Source organism: Callorhinus ursinus, unplaced genomic scaffold (genome assembly GCF_003265705.2).
Source record: "Callorhinus ursinus isolate GAN/ISIS: 27379988/994484 unplaced genomic scaffold, GSC_fseal_2.0 scaffold2, whole genome shotgun sequence".
NCBI lineage: Eukaryota > Metazoa > Chordata > Mammalia > Carnivora > Otariidae > Callorhinus > Callorhinus ursinus.
Window position 1 is genome coordinate 76,251,981 of NW_027397064.1, and position 17,805 is coordinate 76,269,785.

The window sequence follows — 17,805 nt, forward strand, 5'->3', positions numbered from 1 at the left end:
GGTTATATAGTAGGGTAAGTAAGCTATGAGGTTAAAGTTCTTGCCAACAGTCTTTTTTCTAAGTAAATAGTTTTAAAAAATGGTAATAAAATTCTCAATACAAAGCTATGGTTGAGTCCGTAGCAACATGCATTTCAAAATATTTTCCATTTCCTGCTGAATGAAAGCACTGGGGGGTGGGAGGATGGGTTAGCCTGGTGATGGTATTAAAGAGGGCACGTTCTGCATGGAGCACTGGGTGTGATGCACAAGCAATGAATCGTGGAACACTACATCAAATCTAATGATATAATGTATGGTGATTAACATAACAATAAAAATTAAAAACGATGACAAAAAACAACAAAAATTCATTACAAAAAAAAAAAGCACTGGATACTTGACTAGATTCAGACATCCTTTGGGCTTTTCCACATGATATATTCTTATATACAATTGAACTCATTGTAGGATTCCTTCAAAACTAATTCATGCTTTATGAACTAATGAACCTACAAGGGCTGAATAAATAGGACACATTATTCATAGTCCAACCATCCACATGTACCATATGTTTGCTTCTGCATCTGGTGATTGGTTGCCAATATTTACTTTTTTTTTTAAGATTTTATTTATTTGACACAGAGAGAGAGATAGTGAGAGAAGGAACATAAGCAGAGGGAGTGGGAGAGGGAGAAGCAGTCTTCCCGCGGAACAGGGAGCCCAATGCGGGGCTCGATCCCAGGACCCTGGGATCATGATCCAAGCCGAAGGCAGACGCTTAACGACTGAGCCACCCAGGTGCCCCAATATTTACTTTCTTTAAGTGATTTCTTCGCTTATATTTCTAGGAACTTTTATCCTTCTATTTCATTAGTCCATGAAATCAAGAATATATTTTTTCTTTATTTCCAAAATATGAGAAGTAACCATCATAATTTAAAAAAAATGGTCAACAATCACAGAAGGGTTAAAAGTCTTAATATATACCAATATAATGTAGTACTTGCCACTAAAATTCATGTTTATAGAGAATATTTAATGACACAGAAGAAGGCTTGTATGATAATCAGAAAAAGCAGATCCTATTCTAATTTTATTCTGTCACACACACACTATAAAAAGCAGTTTTACGATGGTAATCATTGAATGGTAGAATAATGTCTTTATTTTTTGTATAGGTATATATTCTTTATTTTCTAAATGGTTTACAAAGTACATGTATTTATGTACAGGAGGAAATCATATTTTTAGTGAATAGGAAAATTTTGGCCTAGTAATGGCTTTTAACTAAAAGCTAAAATAGTTGATAATAAGTGTTTTCCTTTTTCTAGTTCAAGTACAAAGAAGGCTATCGTCAGCAGCTTGGCCATCACATTGGTGCCCGAGCAATACATGATGACCCTAAGATGATGTGGTCCATGCATGTGGCCAAGGTCCAGAGTGACAGGGAGTACAAGAAGGACTTCGAGAAGTGGAAGACCAAGTTCAGCAGCCCAGTGGACATGCTAGGAGTGGTCCTGGCCAAGAAGTGCCAGGCCTTAGTCAGTGACATAGACTATAAGAACTACCTGCATGAGTGGACGTGCCTGCCTGACCAGAATGACGTCATCCATGCTCGGCAGGCCTATGACCTCCAGAGCGATGTGAGTATGTGAAGATCACAGTGGCATGCAAAGGTAGGAAATCAGTGAATTAATACCGCTTGGAGAAGGTAGCAATAAGTGGCACCAAGCATTTCTTCTTTCCTTGTGAGTATTAATTGTTTAACTTTCCAGACCAAAAAAGAATATTGTCTGATACACTACCTGTCCATCAAAGTGTATTTTCAAGAGTGCTCTTTATTTCATATCCTTTAGATGAAAATGTTTTCCCAATGCCGAGACAAATAATTATTGACTGTCTCAACAGAATATGTACAAGTCAGATCTGCAGTGGCTGAGAGGCATCGGCTGGGTTCCTATTGGCTCTTTGGATGTGGAAAAATGCAAAAGGGCAACTGAAATTTTGAGTGATAAAATCTATCGCCAGCCTCCAGACAAATTCAAATTTACCAGTGTGACCGATTCTTTGGAACAAGTGTTAGCCAAGAATAATGCCATCACCATGAACAAGGTGAGGCTTCAAAATTCAGAGAACAAAGATAGGACTCTGAAAGCCAAATCAAACAAAGAGAATCATAATCAAGAAAAGAAAGCAAGCAAGCATTGAACACAGAAGACATCTATCTATCCATCCATCCATATCTATGTGTCACTTATATTTAATATTTACTTCAGTAGTTGTTTCATAGTTTTGGTAAAATGACATGTTTTTATGGAAAAGCATCTTTGCATGAAAGATACTCTCAATTTCCTTTTGTTAACATAGATTTCAGATTATCATAAGGCACTAAATATCTGTTCTATGCACTAAGTACTTGAAGATGTGTCTGCCATACATAACGTGTATAAGATGTATATATAAGCTTTTATTTCTCTTTATAAAGTTCTTGTGGTCCTGAAATTCTTCATCATGTACTGAATTTTTTTCCTGATGACATTATATATTTCCTTTGATAGCGTTTATACACGGAAGCCTGGGACAAAGATAAGATGCAGGTCCACATCATGCCAGATACACCAGAAATTATGTTGGCAAGAATGAACAAAATCAACTACAGTGAGGTGGGAGCAGATGCTAATTCTATGAAGTTTGCATGTTGTTTCTTATTTCAGTTAATCTGTCCAAGATAATAAAATACTATACAACAACTTTATAAAGAATTTTTTTTTGCTCCATGTGAATAACAACTCTTACATTTCTCAATCCTCATCCTAAACATCAAACTTCAAGTAAAACAAGTTGTCACTTATGAAGTGAAAGATATAAGAACTAATGATTTAAGCAATAACCATAAAATTAATCAGACCTTTTATTAATTATTTAAGTTAGGAAATTAGCAATAGATTAAATATACATTTATCTTCCCCTTATGCCTTATTGCTATTCTAGATATATTTTCCATATATGACTTATTTACATTTATCTTCCCCTTATGCCTTATTGCTATTCTAGATATATTTTCCATATATGACTTATTTTTTCCAAATTGTGGCTTAAAGTCAAGAATTAAGATTTTTAATATATAAAATTAAGTCAAGGCCTAAAATCACAGTATTATCAAATAACCCAGAGAAAGAGACAGAAACAGAGAAAGGACCCGCCAGGGTATATATTAGCGAGCCTATTTCTTTTCACTTTCTATGAGCCTAGGGCCATGTGCCCGCTTATCAGAACCACAGATGTTTAGGCTGAGAGGTCAGCATCACTTCGAGTACAAGAGTCCCCACCCACCAGGTTGTCCCCTGCCCTTGCTTAAGTGTTCTCAGTGACAAGGAGTTTATCTCATAAATCAGCCCATTTGTTCTGGAAAATTCCATAAGAAAATTCTTCTGATGTAGACTCATGGAGTTCTCTCCGCAGACTTTCATAGTTGTCTGAGGCTCTGCAAAAGCAGTCCCTGCCAACTCCGTGAAAATGAGGGTAACTACTGTGGTGCCTCCCCTGTCCCCTCCCCCCAAACAATCCCCGGTTCCTGGGCATTCCTCACATGACATCCCTGCTAAAATGTGACCCTTCCAACCAAACAAAATCCTGCAAGTGTAGAATACAGTTGACATCTTTCCTCTTCTGGACATTTGACCTCTAATTCTGCACCCAGGGCTCCGGCACACTGGCAGCTTTGTCACTGCTGGGGCATGTGCAACTTGGGATCGACTAAAATCCTAAGACATCTTACATGGACTTAAGCCAGGTTTCCTCTATCCTGCCTTTATACATTTGGCAACTTAAATTCAGTTTAAAATCAATTCAAAGATTGATACTGATCTCTCTGCAGTTCCTTCTTCCTAGATTAATACTATTGATATAAGCCTGTGGAGATTTTTGTGAATCTGATTTTTCTGTCAGCTGATGTATTAGTTATTTCTCCCAGCTTTGTGCTACCAGCAAAGAAAATATTTTTTTTGAAAGTGTAAGTCAACCATATATCACTCTTCTGCAGGATGTAACTTAGAGAATTTAGTTAGATGAGCCACCATCTTAAGTCATTTTATTTTGGCGAGTGCAAACTATAATTTTATTGTTTATATAACTAACTCTTCATTGTCTCCAAAACCAAAAGACATCAAGTCCTACTTGCAAAGCAAAAAGGTGTGAATTTTTTAGCTAAACCTATAATATGTGTCCTGTATCATTACAGGAAAGCATGTATTGTATGTGCAGGACTTTCAGGAAACAAAGAGCCTCTATAACTGGCCACTCAGCATTTCTGGAATTCTGGACTCTCTGCCTTTGCTGCAAAAGTTCAGAGAGGCTGTAGTGTTGCTGTTGGTTCAAAGAGACTTAGGGATAATGCACTGAACAGAGTGCCTAACCTGCCTGGTCTGCTTTCTCCATCTTTTCTCTTTCAGCTTAGTTCAATTCTTTTGTACTTTTTGTCACGCAAAGGATAGGAAGATAAAATGCAAGTTTGATTATGTCACTCTTCCTCAAAGATTATTGTTGGCTTCCTATTTCCTATGGAATTAAGCACCAACTTATATTAGCATTAAGCCTTCAGTCCAACTCCAGGTTCTTGCCTTCTGTCCAACTCCAGGTTCTTCTCGGTCCTTTCCTGCCACTTGTCCCTGGCACTGCTCCCCACTTACTTTGACACCCTGTACTTTCACTCCCTTGTGCTTTGATTCATGCAACGCCCTCTGGCCTTGACTGCCGTCCCAGTCTTCTGAAACCATACTCAGCACTCAAGGTCCAGTGCAAAGATCAGTCCCTCTGCAGCAACTTTCCTGATTCTCAATTCAGAATTAATTACTCTTTCCTGGAGCCCTTGGTCAATGATATGCTTAAATGACCTCTCATGGTTTGACTTTTTGGTAGCTTAGTCTGTAGGCTACCAGTCTGTCCATCAGTTCCCCCAGAAACCTTGACGATGGAAGAAGTCTCATACTCCTCTTTGATTCCCAAGTACCTACCCCAGTCAGAGCGCACAGTCGGTGCAGAATCAATGTGGATTGAATTAATGTCCATGATCAACGGTTAATCAAGTCTTTCACTCTTACCCACATTTTGCCACCTTAGGTCCACAAGTTTCAGCTTAATTTTTTAGTTCTCTTCAAAACTGACTCATGGTTGTAACTAAAAATTTTGAAACAGTAGATAATATCTATATTTAGTTAATTCAACGTAAGTTTTAAAATAGACAAAGCTGCAATGTTCTAAAAATGTATCATTTTTAAGTCTTCAGCAGACAGTGCAAAGACTTCTAACTCTCAGAGTGAGATTATTATAGGGGCCTACCTGTGTTGAACTTAGAGAATTATTTTAGTCCCCTGTCAGTTTTTGGATATGAATGTCAACATATATGTGTATTTATATATTTTGTGCCCAAACTTAGACGCTGTATAAACTCGCTAATGAAGAAGCAAAGAAGAAAGGCTGCGACCTGAGAAGTGATGCCATCCCAATCATGGCGGCCAAGGCCTCCAGGGACATTGCCAGTGATGTGAGTAACAGCGTCGCCCCAAGTATATAATAATCAGCCTGAAGTGACATTGTCACTGAACTAAATCTTCAAAAAGAACTTTCCTCGCCCTTTGGAAATATGTCCTAGTGTATTTATGTGGGATTTTTCAAAAACCTAGTTTTGAGGGAAATGAAAAATTTGATGTTCGTACAAAGGGTGTGTAACCTTTAGGACACAGTCTCTTCGATGAAAACTGACCCATCGAAAACAGAGAAAGATCCGTTCACACGGAAATTATTAAAGCACAGCTGCAGGCTTGGAGATATAAAAATTGTCATGGTGCTTCTAGAAAGTATAACTCATAAACTTAAGTATTCCCTGTGAGAATCAGGGCCTGGCTTTATGTAACATTTTACTATACAAGATTCACAAAAGTCGTATGATACTTGCCATTATAATTCACCTTTCTAAGATTATGAAAAGAAGGCAGTGGATCCCTACCAGAGGTGGCTACTAGCCCAAGATTGTACCCTTAAAAACAGCTCCTGGCTGTCTAGCACATACCTCCCAGAAAAAACCAGCATCCCATCATGGTGCCTCAGATGATTCCTGAGGAACAGACCACTGCTTTAAAAATCAAGGGCCCAGTATTTGGGAGTATGGCAATACACTGCCCTTTATATTGTGTTAGTGACGGACTTTAGTTTATGTATGTTGGACCTCCCCATGAATTTATGTCAACAATTATAAATAACAATGACAACTAGGAAGTATTGAGAGTTCCATGCTAAGAGTTTGACATGCATTATCTTGTACTCCATAATTATCCTAGCACGTAAGTTTTGTCATTATCCCTGTTTTGTGGATTGCTTTAAGCAACTTGTCTAAAATCAAACTTTCAGTAGGTGGTGGAATTGAAACTCCAGACAACCTCATTACTTCCCACTGTACCATATTGTCTCCTGCTGATCCATCCATACTTTTCTTACTTAGTGATCTTTGAGACTAGAGGCATGTATTTTGAATAACCGCCTCAGATCCTGGGACAACATCATTGGACATGGAATAATAACATTCTTGGCCTATGTAGGAGTAGAACCCATGACTTTTTTGGAACATGCTCCAACCAGCTTTACTAGTATAATAATAGTAGTATTATATTAGTATACAGTAGTATACTATTTGTTTATAATAGCATAATACCTGGTATACTAAACTAGGTCCTTGACCTAGAGTACTACATCCTTCTAGGAGCCAGACACTCATTTTATGACTTACTAAACACGCCATGTTGCCAAGTGCATCTCTTTCCTGACATACTTTTAGTACCTAAAATTCATTTCTCCAAATTCCCTTATTCAAATGGCCTCTCCCTTACTGTGGGCACTACCTGCCTCTAAGTTATTCATTATCACCAGGCCATGGGTGATTTGGGATATGCACTACAATTATATGGATTCCATCTCTTAACTCTATAAGCTTCAAGGGTAAAGGTCAGGATACCAGCTTGAGTTAATGCTTATTATCACAAATCAACTTACAACTTTGATGTAAGCAAGGTGATTTTGTACAGACTTTTGACCTCCAAGGGATTATAATAAAAACCTGATTTGTGTGTTTTCATCTCAGTACAAATACAAAGATGGCTACCGCAAACAGCTCGGCCATCACATTGGAGCCCGAGATATCAAAGATGACCCCAAGATGATGTGGTCCATGCATGTGGCCAAGATCCAGAGTGACAGGGAGTACAAGAAGGACTTTGAGAAGTGGAAGACCAAGTTCAGCAGCCCAGTGGACATGCTGGGGGTGGTCCTGGCCAAGAAGTGCCAGACCTTAGTCAGTGACGTGGACTATAAGAACTACCTGCACGAGTGGACGTGCCTGCCTGACCAGAATGACGTCATCCATGCTCGCAAGGCCTATGACCTCCAGAGCGATGTGAGTACAGCATCTATAAGAGAGCTGAGTTCAGAAATAATTTAAACTATATAAAAGGTATCCTTCATATGCAACCCATTGGCCCACTTAAGCTAGGATTTATTGATCAGTGAGTGAGATCTCAATCAGAATATACTTTTCATTGCTTTATTATGAAGATGTTTAATAGGCTTTATAAGGAAATGAAGTTTACAAACTGGATTTGGTCCTATAAAACCAAAACCAGAATTAAGCAATGTTAGAATTCAGAGTCATTTTCTTTTATTCTTTTAGGGGGGGTAGAAACAACACATTTTTGTTTAAAAAAAAAAATTACTCTGAAATTTGTTTTTAGTGTCTTTGCAAACCAAATGAGGTTATCATTAGAATTCTGATGCTTGCTAATTTTTATTCTTATGGTAATTGTTATTCTTATGAAATAAGAGAAGTTACTGTGTTTGTAAACTCTTGGGTCAGTTCACTGACATTTTCTTCTCTTGGCATGGCTCTCTGTAGAGGGGTCACATGGTAATGACAAACCCTAGTACTTGGTGCAGCTGCTTTCAGTATCATATCTGGATGTGAGAAGCACAGTTCCCACAGCACATAGTTCATAACTGTTTGAAGGGATTATTAAGTATTAGAGGATTTGGGAGAATAAAACAAATGAATAATAATTATACATTAATTAGCCATTAGTGGAAACTGTACAAGCCCACCTGTGAAACCGCCCACATTTGTTCTGTAGTTTTTGACACACACACACCCTGTGTTTTGCAACTGTGTCCAAAAAGAAGGGTTTTGCCTGCGCATGAAAGAGAGTTAAAATGGCTAATGTGACTCCTGGAATGACAGTGTTGACAGACTGCCTGCATCTATTTGTTGAGTGCCTTTCCAAGATCTCCTCCCCCACCCTGTGATATACAGCCTAAATGGTTATTTGAAAGTAAACAGTTGGCACGGAAGATGGATCTCCATCCCTTCACTTTCAGTCTAGATGTATCTTTAGGTTCAAAATGAGTCTCTTGTAGACAGCATATGGATGGGTCCTGTCTTTTTATCCAGTCTGCAACCCTGTGCCGTTTTATGGGAGCATTCAGGCCATTCACGTTGAGAATGATTATTGAAAGATATGAATTAATTGTCAGCATGTTGCCTGTGTTCATCATCATAGCCATCAGGGAAATTCAAATCAAAACCACACTGAGATACTACCTTACACCAGTTAAAATGGCAAAAACCGACAAGCAAGAAACAACAAATGTTGGAGAGGTTGTGGAGAAAGGGGAACCCTCTTACACTGTTGGTAGGAATGCAAGGTGGTACAGCCACTTTGGAAAACAATGTGGAGGTGCCTCAGAAAATTAAAAATAGAGCTACCCTATGACCCAGCAATTGCACTTCTCTGTATTTACCCCAAAGACACAGATGTAGTGAAAAGAAGGGCCATATGCACCCCAATATTCATAGCAGCAATGTCCGCAATAGCCAAACTGTGGAAAAAGCTGAGATGCCCTTCAACAGATGAATGGATAAAGAAGATGTGGTCCATATATACAATGGAATATTACTCAGCCATCAGAAAGGATGAATACCCAACTTTTACATCAACATGGAAGGGACTGGAGGAGATTATGCTAAGTGAAATAAGCTAAGCAGAGAAAGTCAATTATCATATGGTTTCACTTATTTGTGGCACATAAGGAATAGCATGGAGGACATTAGGAGAAGGAATGGAAAAATGAAGGGGGGGAAATCGGAGGGAGAGAGGAACCATGAGAGACGATGGACTCCGAGAAACAAACTGAGGGTTCTAGAGGGGAGGGGGTGGGGGGATGGGTTAGCCTGGTGATGGGTATTAAGGAGGGCACGTATTGCATGGAGCACTGGGTGTTTATACGAAAACAATGAATTGTGAATCACTACATCAAAAACTAATGATGTACTGTATGGTAACTAACATAACAAAATAAAATTTAAAAAAAAGAGAAAGTCAACAGTCGTTTGAAAGTTAAAAAGCACTCCGGAGGTATGAAAAGTTATTGTTTTCATTCTTGTTGTTATTTTGGGGGCAATTAGTAGTGAGTGTAGGGCAATTCCAACAGGCTTTTTGTCTAGGCTGCAAAATATCAGTCTCTATTTTCTACTTAATTGCTGTTACAGGTAAAATCCTTCAAATGAGCTGGGCAAAGGTCCAGTTCCTTTGCTGTGAAGTAGTTATGAATACTTAATGGGTTCACAAAACTCCTTAGCAGAAAAATGATTTTGAATCACAAGAGAAAGGTATGGAAAGACAATTCTGGAAAGGAGTCCATCTTCTCATCCTGAGCACTTGGTGGGAAGAGACTGGGGCCCTGGACCAGTGACATGGTTGTTTATTGCCCTGAGCCTTGGGCAGTGCTAAGGCCGGGAAAGGTCTGCTCAGTGCTTCGGCGGCTCTATGTCATTACTATATCTTCACTTCTTTCTGTGTTTATTCTTAACATTACAGATATTTTGAAAGAAAAGTGGAAAAATATAGAAGGCAATTAAACCCAACATAATCTAACCGCTGAAAAAGCCCACTCCTACTCATGTAGTTTATCCACATACACTGTTCTATGTTTTTTCTTTGTGTAATGTTATATTAATGACATTTCTACAAGTAACCAACATTCTCTACAGTAGGGCTTTTAATAGCTACAGAGGATTTCATTTGACCAGGCCTAACATGTATTTACTGGTGGTCTGCTCTGGGACATATCTGTGGTTTCTCCCACTCTCGGATGGCATTGTTTTCCTATACACATGGACATTATAATAATATTCACTGAACTAACAGAAGATATTAGTTTAGATTATTCCTCTTCTTACAACGGGAAACTTATGGTCCTTTTTTGTTATGGCTAGGAGACGTCTCTAGGTCGTTTTTGAACGTAGTTGCTCTTTTAGTTTGCCTAACACAATGAGCTTATTTTCTATTAAAAAACAAGAACAAGAGTACAACAACTTACCAGTACTGTAAGTTATTACTGATTGCATTGGCTTCTGTACCCTAAATCTTTTAATCTTGCTGAAGAGATTCTGCCATTTTTCCTCTTCACAGAACATTTACAAATCAGATCTCCAGTGGCTGAGAGGCATCGGCTGGGTTCCCATTGGGTCTGTGGATGTGGTCAAGTGCAAGAAAGCTGCAGAGATCCTGAGTGACAACATCTACCGCCAGCCTCCAGACAGGCTGAAGTTCACCAGTGTGCCTGATTCCCTGGAACAGGTGCTGGCCAAGAACAACGCCCTCAACATGAACAAGGTGAGCCCCAGCTGCCTCGAGCTTCTCTAAGATGCCAAAAGATGCTCTCATACTCTAATGACCAGTGCACTTAAAATTATCCATTGAAGTGTAGGGTCACATTTAGCTCCTAAATTACATACTTGAAATCCTCTAAATAATTTCTATTATTTCCAGTTTTAGCCTCGATAAGACTCAAACCTCAAATGGAATACCTTATACCGAAGTTTGGTTTATTTTTCCTAATTAGATTAATAATAATCATGCTTTATTGGACTTTTTGTAATTCCTATTTCAAATGGTTTTTTAAATTTTTTATTTAAACTCAATTTAATTAACATATACTGTATTATTAGTTTCAGAGGTAGAATTTAGTGATTCATCAGTCTTATGTAATTCCCAGTACTCATTACATCTCATGCCCTCCTTAATGCCCATCACCCAGTTACCCCATCCTCCCACCCAGCTCCCTTCCAGCAGCCCTCAGTTTGTTTCCTAGAGTTAAGAGTCTCTTAAGATTTGCCTCTTTCTCTGTTTTCATCTTACTTTATTTTTCCTTCCCTTCCCCTATGTTCATCTGTTTTGTTTCTTAAATTCTGCATATGAGTGAAATCATATGGTATTTGTCTTTCTCTGACTGACTTATTTCGCTTAGCATAATACCCTTTAGTTCCATCCACATTATTGCAAATGGCTAGATTTCTTTCTTTTTGATGGCTGAGTAATATTCCATTGCATATATATACACCACATCTTCAAATGGTTTTCTGTCATCTTCTTTGATAGCGTTTATACACAGAGGCTTGGGATAAAGACAAGACTCAAGTTCATATAATGCCTGATACCCCAGAGATCATGTTGGCAAGGCAGAACAAGCTCAACTACAGTGAGGTAAGTACAAAATTCTGTGGTGCTGCACTGATTTTGTTATCAGCGTTACTGTTTGTTTCCCTGTACTTACTTTTGTGGAGATTCTCAGGCCTCAGCTATCATGGTACATGTGGCTCTGTGATATGAACCCTCAGCTTATCCAGTCTTTCATTTCTAGGCTGAATATTATATGCTATAGGATTCTCTGGGCAAACTGAAGTCACGTTAGCTTTTTAGTTTATGGCCATTGCTGATGTGGGTCATTGGGGCTGAGGAGTGTTTTTAGCATTTTCCAAGGGGTAAGATGGCCAGACAAAATAGTGGCTCAATATTTATACTGAAACACCACTTGTTGGTTACCTAATATTCAAGTCCAACTGGACATGCTATCTTCTTATTTTCTAAATCTGGCAATCTTACCAAAGGGAACTCTGATAATACGTACCTTTTCCCTACCTGGATCCTGAATAAAATTGAGAGGTAAAACAAAGGAAGTCTAAATAGAAGTTGAAATCTCACATTTTTTACCACTAAAGTTAGGTTCAAGGATACGTTTGTATAAGAACTAAATGAGCCTAACTGAACCCTAGAATTAGGTTCCCATTTGGCCAGAGGCCACACTGGAGCAGGGGGGGGTTCAGCTCCCCTCCCCTCAGGGCTAAGGTCTTGCTTAGAGCCCAGAGAAACAGAGAAGAGCACTGGACTTATTCCTAGAGGGAACAGGTTAAAGCTGAGCAGGGAGTGCCCAGTTATCCTTACCAGTTAAATAAATCAATAAGTCAGTGCAGTTTTTCACAGGCAGAGAGTAAAGGGGCAGAGAAAGGAGAAAGGTCAGAGAAAAATAATTGAGCTCCTTCTATAGAAAGAAAGCTTCAGGCATGGGAAAGAAATGTTCTCTATGAGCAGCACCGATTTTTTTTTATGTAAAATGCAATTTATAGGCGCATGTTTTACTAACATGATACAGCCAAAATTTAGAATTTTAACGTTGTGATTATAGTCCAGTTAGCTATGTATTTTTTTTAAGATTTTATTTCTTTATTTGACAGAGAGAGACATAGGCAAGAGCAGGAACACAAGCAGGGGGAGTGAGAGAGGGAGAAGCAGGCTTCCCGCAGAGCGGGGAGCCCAATGTGGGGCTCCATCCCAGGATCCTGAGATCATGACCTGAGCCGAAGGCAGACACTTAACGACTGAGCCACCCAGGCATCCAGTTAGCTATCTTTTAAATTGTACTTCAGTCTTTTTCTCATTTGTTTTTTAAATGTTATAAAGTATTACATGTTTGTGAAAGGTGTTTTAATAAAGAAATGGATAAAAGTATATGTGTATATATTTTATATATAAATGAATAATATTAAACATTGTTCTACAATTACTTTTTCACTTAGAAATATGTAGAAATTGATGCTTTGTCAATTGATCTATATTATTAAATTATAATAATCTGTTTTCACTTAGAAATATGTAGAAATTGATGCTTTGTCAATTGATCTATATTATTAAATTATAATCTATGTTGATATGCATAATATATCAAACCACATGATATATATTAATCTACAATATATAGAACGGATTAATATATCAATCTATGTTAATACCAATTGATCTCATTTATTTCTAAAGCTATGTATATGTTTTGTTTTTGTTTTGGTAAGATGTATTTTATTTACTTTCAACATTGCTAGAAATTTAGGTTATTTCCAGAGCCTATCCTTTTTAAAATTATGCAGTATGTCACTTAGTAATCTCCCAGTTGTTGCTGTCAAACTTTTCACTTTAACTCTGACACTCTTTCTGTAGATTCTGTATAAACTCGCCAACGAAGAAGCAAAGAAGAAAGGCTGCGACCTGCGAATGGATGCCATCCCAATCATGGCGGCCAAGGCCTCCAGGGACATTGCTAGTGATGTGAGTAGCAACACTTTATGTATGCACAAGGCTGGATGGAGGTGGGGGGAATGATCATCATTACAGCAGGGAGATGCATCTGGGTGCCAGTTAAAGCAAATTTATTGTGCTTTAAGTGGGAAAAAAAAAAAGTCTTTCATTAGAGAAAGCTCTTTTATATTTTTAACTCCAAACAACTTTAATATTCATGTCCCATAGGTGGAGAAGGTATCCTAAACTTCAGTATAAAATTGAATTTGAATCTATAGTTGTTCATATCTACAATTATGAGACATTCATCTCCATATTTTGAGCATATAGCTTATAGAGAAATGAGAAAATGAGAAAATGCCAAAAGGCTTAAAAAAAAATAACTTAGTTACATGTGTTGGCTCAACATCAGAAAAAGACCTGGTTCAGCCAGGTCTAGGAAAATGTACCTTTCCCTGAACCTGATCTGGATTTTTGCCAACTCTTTCTTTGGAAAATTACCTTAAGTGTTTCCTTCTGAGTTCTTTTTAAATAAAAATGAAGACAACCAAAATTGATAAGATGGTGATCCTGATTTGTCTTTCTGCTGTCTCTGAAAGAAGTGGGTCCTTTGGTGAGGAATTCAGGCTTCCATAAACATACATTAGGATTTGTGTGATGTTTTTGCCTAAAGTGAAGAGAAAATATCCAGTCAGCACTTATCACCACCACCACCACCAAAATGCTTTCTTGTAGTTATATAATCTGTTTCCTCACTCGAAGAATCCTGAGAAACCCCAGCCAAATTTGATCTCCAACAGAACAGGGTATGCAGGATAGAAAACGCAAGCCAGTTGATTTTAGGGCGTCAGGTGACCCAGTGAAGGTCAACAGAGCTAGAATTGGGAGGCCTGAGGGATGGGTGGAGGAGGTAAAATGGTACCTGTGGACTGGGGAGTAGCATTCTCAAAATCATATGTAAAATTTCTGAGTTAGTGATTTCACTGGCCCAAGATGAAGAAAAGGCTGTATTGTACTTTTGTGTACAGTACTATTGTGGTTGATTCTCTGGAAGTGTTGCTGCCTTCATTTCCAGGGACTTAATGTCTGCAAACCTTAGAACTATCCAGTTTGGCCTGTTTTCCCATTAGAGTACTGCTGTGAAGTCAAACCAGAATTTAGGATGAGGAGATAAGTTGATATTCAGATGATTCCAAATTTAAAATAATGATGTTTTAAACTAAAGGACTTTTAGCCCTTCCTATTCGTGTTTGTTCTTAAATGACTACTTTTATTTCAGTACAAATACAAAGATGGTTACCGAAAGCAGCTTGGCCACCACATTGGAGCCCGAAATGTTGAGGATGACCCCAAGATAATGTGGTCCATGCATGTGGCCAAGATCCAGAGTGACAGGGAGTACAAGAAGGACTTTGAGAAGTGGAAGACCAAGTTCAGCAGCCCAGTGGACATGCTGGGGGTGGTCCTGGCCAAGAAGTGCCAGACCTTAGTCAGTGACGTGGACTATAAGAACTACCTGCACGAGTGGACGTGCCTGCCTGACCAGAATGACGTCATCCATGCTCGCAAGGCCTATGACCTCCAGAGTGACGTGAGTACCAGGACCCATTATATACCACTGGTGACCATGCTTATGATAGTAATACACGGTGATACATAAATAATGGTCTAGGATTAGGTCGAGCCCTCCGAAGTAATAACATTTTTCTCTTTGCCTCTCATTTGACTGAGCCTTACTTTTCTTTTAGAGAGAACATGATACCACCAAGCTATATCTAATTGGGCTTTGTATTTGAAAAGACATAGGCATGAAGTTTGGCTATTAAAGTTTTTCAGTCTTTTTCTTTCATTTTTTTTAAATCAAGTGTCATAACAGCTTAAGTAAGACTTCCTTTTGTGTTTGATCTCACCAGAACATTTACAAATCAGATCTCCAGTGGCTGAGAGGCATCGGCTGGGTTCCCATTGGGTCTGTGGATGTGGTCAAGTGCAAGAAAGCTGCAGAGATCCTGAGTGACAACATCTACCGCCAGCCTCCAGACAGGCTGAAGTTCACCAGTGTGCCTGATTCCCTGGAACAGGTGCTGGCCAAGAACAATGCCCTCAATATGAGCAAGGTGAGCCCCCAATTGTGGGGAAATTAAAATGGAACCATACGTCCTTGAGAATATCTATGGTTAATTTAGTGTTTTTCATTTTATCCAATTGCCATATTGTTTTTAGTGATTTGATTGCATTCTCTATTCAGTTACATCAGGATTCCAAAAATGTATGTGGGAATTTCTGCTTTGACATCTCCTGTGAAATAGCCAAAGAATAGGATAGATGTTTGGTGGTCAACTTGTTTGAATCAAAGAGAGTAATACATGTTTGATATCAAGTTTTCTTTCTTGTTGGGTACTTATGTAGGTGAGTATAAAAAACAAACAAGTCAAATGCACATCTCCATAATGTTTATCAAAAAGAAATCTGGAGATGGCATATCCAGTTTCATTTGCAGTTCATAAACAACAAACAAACAAAACCATGGGAAGAATTTAATGTAGCCACAGCACATAGGGATATGTGTATATGCTTGGAAAATACTTGTAATTTAATTGGAGGTGATCATGTATCAAAAAACACGCGTTTTCTTTTCGTATCTTAGTCTGTGTTTATATTTAGTGGCAATAAGTATCTTGTAATTTCAAAGAGATCAAAGAGTATTGGCATATAGCACACAGCATAGATAGTGAGGAGGCTAGCTTTCAACTTTGTCATGGTCTCTAAACTGGAGACTCCTATTTACAACAAACATTGTTTTTCTCATTCATTACCCTTTTTATCATTCACAGCACTTATATACAGAAGCCTGGGACAAAGACAAGACCCAAGTCCACATCATGCCTGATACACCTGAAATTATGTTAGCAAGACAAAATAAAATAAATTATAGTGAGGTAAGACCATTTGTTTTGGTTTCTTAATCTGAACACATTGATTTTTTGCTGATGTAGTAAATTTAGAATTCTGGATTTAATTCTCATGTGCACCAGTTAGCTTAGTTTTGTCTTTTTAATCCCATCACCCTACTGTGAATATATGTGCCATCTATCAAGAGGTAGGTAGATAAAAAGATACAGAAATATGATAAATACAAAAATGTCTCTATGTCAGAAGAAAAAAACTCAACTATTAATGATTGAAACTTATTGTAATTTTAATTTTAAAATAATGATTGCTATTTATCAGATTAGTACTTCAGTATTCTGTGAGTTTTTCTTCAGTTATCTCACCTGTGAAATGGGATAAAAATACATATCTTGAAAAATTTTTGTGGTGACTAACTAAGGTTGTATATAATATGCCCAAGCTTAGAGCCTGGCACAAAATAGATACTTAATAAACTTTAATTTCTTCCCTGTACACTCAAGTTACCATGCATATTAGATCTATGTAATGTGCTCAGAATAACTTTATTTACAAGAACTGAAATGAGAATTCTCAAATCCATCCATTTCAAAATTGAGGACAATAAAATATACTTTTTATATGTTATCTCCCACCTCACCAAACTTGTTATCACATACTTGGCAATCCAGAAATACTGCTGCAGAAACAGCTTCTTGTCCAATTGTACTTGCCAAAGTCAACAATTATCTGGTTTATTCAAGAAGTGAATGATTTCTTACATGTTTGTGTGTCTTCATATAAAAAAAAAGAGGGACTTTTCAGTTTGAGAACACTGGAAAATTAAGTACTCATTTTCAAGACTTGACCATATTCATTCTTCTATCTATATTAACTACTACTTATTACAATAATGTGTCCCTAGAGAAGAGGCATGCTGTATCAAGTAACCATGACAAGTGAAATGAAGAGGATACAATTTCCCTTCCTCCAGCATTATTAAATAGACCTGAGGACAAGCCTGATCATAAGTATTTGATTGCCCTTGACAATTGGAGTGAGCGGTCTTTCGCTTGGCCACAGAGTTTCTCTGTTGGTTTAGCTTTTCCCAAGAGGTCTATCTTACCCCACACAGATGAAATTAGTTTCTATCCCAAGCTGTAATGATCTTTTAAGCCTTTCCCTTTTGTTAAAATTAGGTCAGATGAGATAGGTGTTTTTTTGGTTTGTTTGGTTGGGTTTGTTTTTTTTTTTTTTCAGACTAAAAGGAAATTGGGCTTTTATTTCTACAATTTTCAGCCGGTTTTATTTTCTTTAAAATTACATGAGCATGTTAATTTCCTAAAGACTGTCTCCTGAAGGTTAGATTTCAGAATGGCTCTCCTGAGTTTTTTCTCAACCCAACTGGTACCTTCATTCCATACTTAGCTCAATAAATATAAACCAAAAAAAAAAAAAAAAAAAAAACACACATTTTACTTTCTTTCTC

The 17,805-nt window shown here is 37.9% G+C and overlaps 1 protein-coding gene across 1 annotated transcript in view; it reads left to right on the forward strand.

Moving 5' to 3' along the window:
• NEB (nebulin) overlaps nucleotides 1–17,805 on the forward strand; it is a 199,798-nt gene that overhangs the window by 75,999 nt on the left and 105,994 nt on the right. The window contains exons 54-64 of the mRNA XM_073884116.1: nucleotides 1,314–1,625; nucleotides 1,891–2,094; nucleotides 2,541–2,645; nucleotides 5,417–5,524; nucleotides 7,115–7,426; nucleotides 10,491–10,694; nucleotides 11,460–11,564; nucleotides 13,350–13,457; nucleotides 14,707–15,018; nucleotides 15,341–15,544; nucleotides 16,262–16,366. Of these exons, the coding sequence (XP_073740217.1) occupies nucleotides 1,314–1,625; nucleotides 1,891–2,094; nucleotides 2,541–2,645; nucleotides 5,417–5,524; nucleotides 7,115–7,426; nucleotides 10,491–10,694; nucleotides 11,460–11,564; nucleotides 13,350–13,457; nucleotides 14,707–15,018; nucleotides 15,341–15,544; nucleotides 16,262–16,366 (2,079 nt within the window). The remainder of the gene's footprint in view (nucleotides 1–1,313; nucleotides 1,626–1,890; nucleotides 2,095–2,540; nucleotides 2,646–5,416; nucleotides 5,525–7,114; nucleotides 7,427–10,490; nucleotides 10,695–11,459; nucleotides 11,565–13,349; nucleotides 13,458–14,706; nucleotides 15,019–15,340; nucleotides 15,545–16,261; nucleotides 16,367–17,805) is intronic.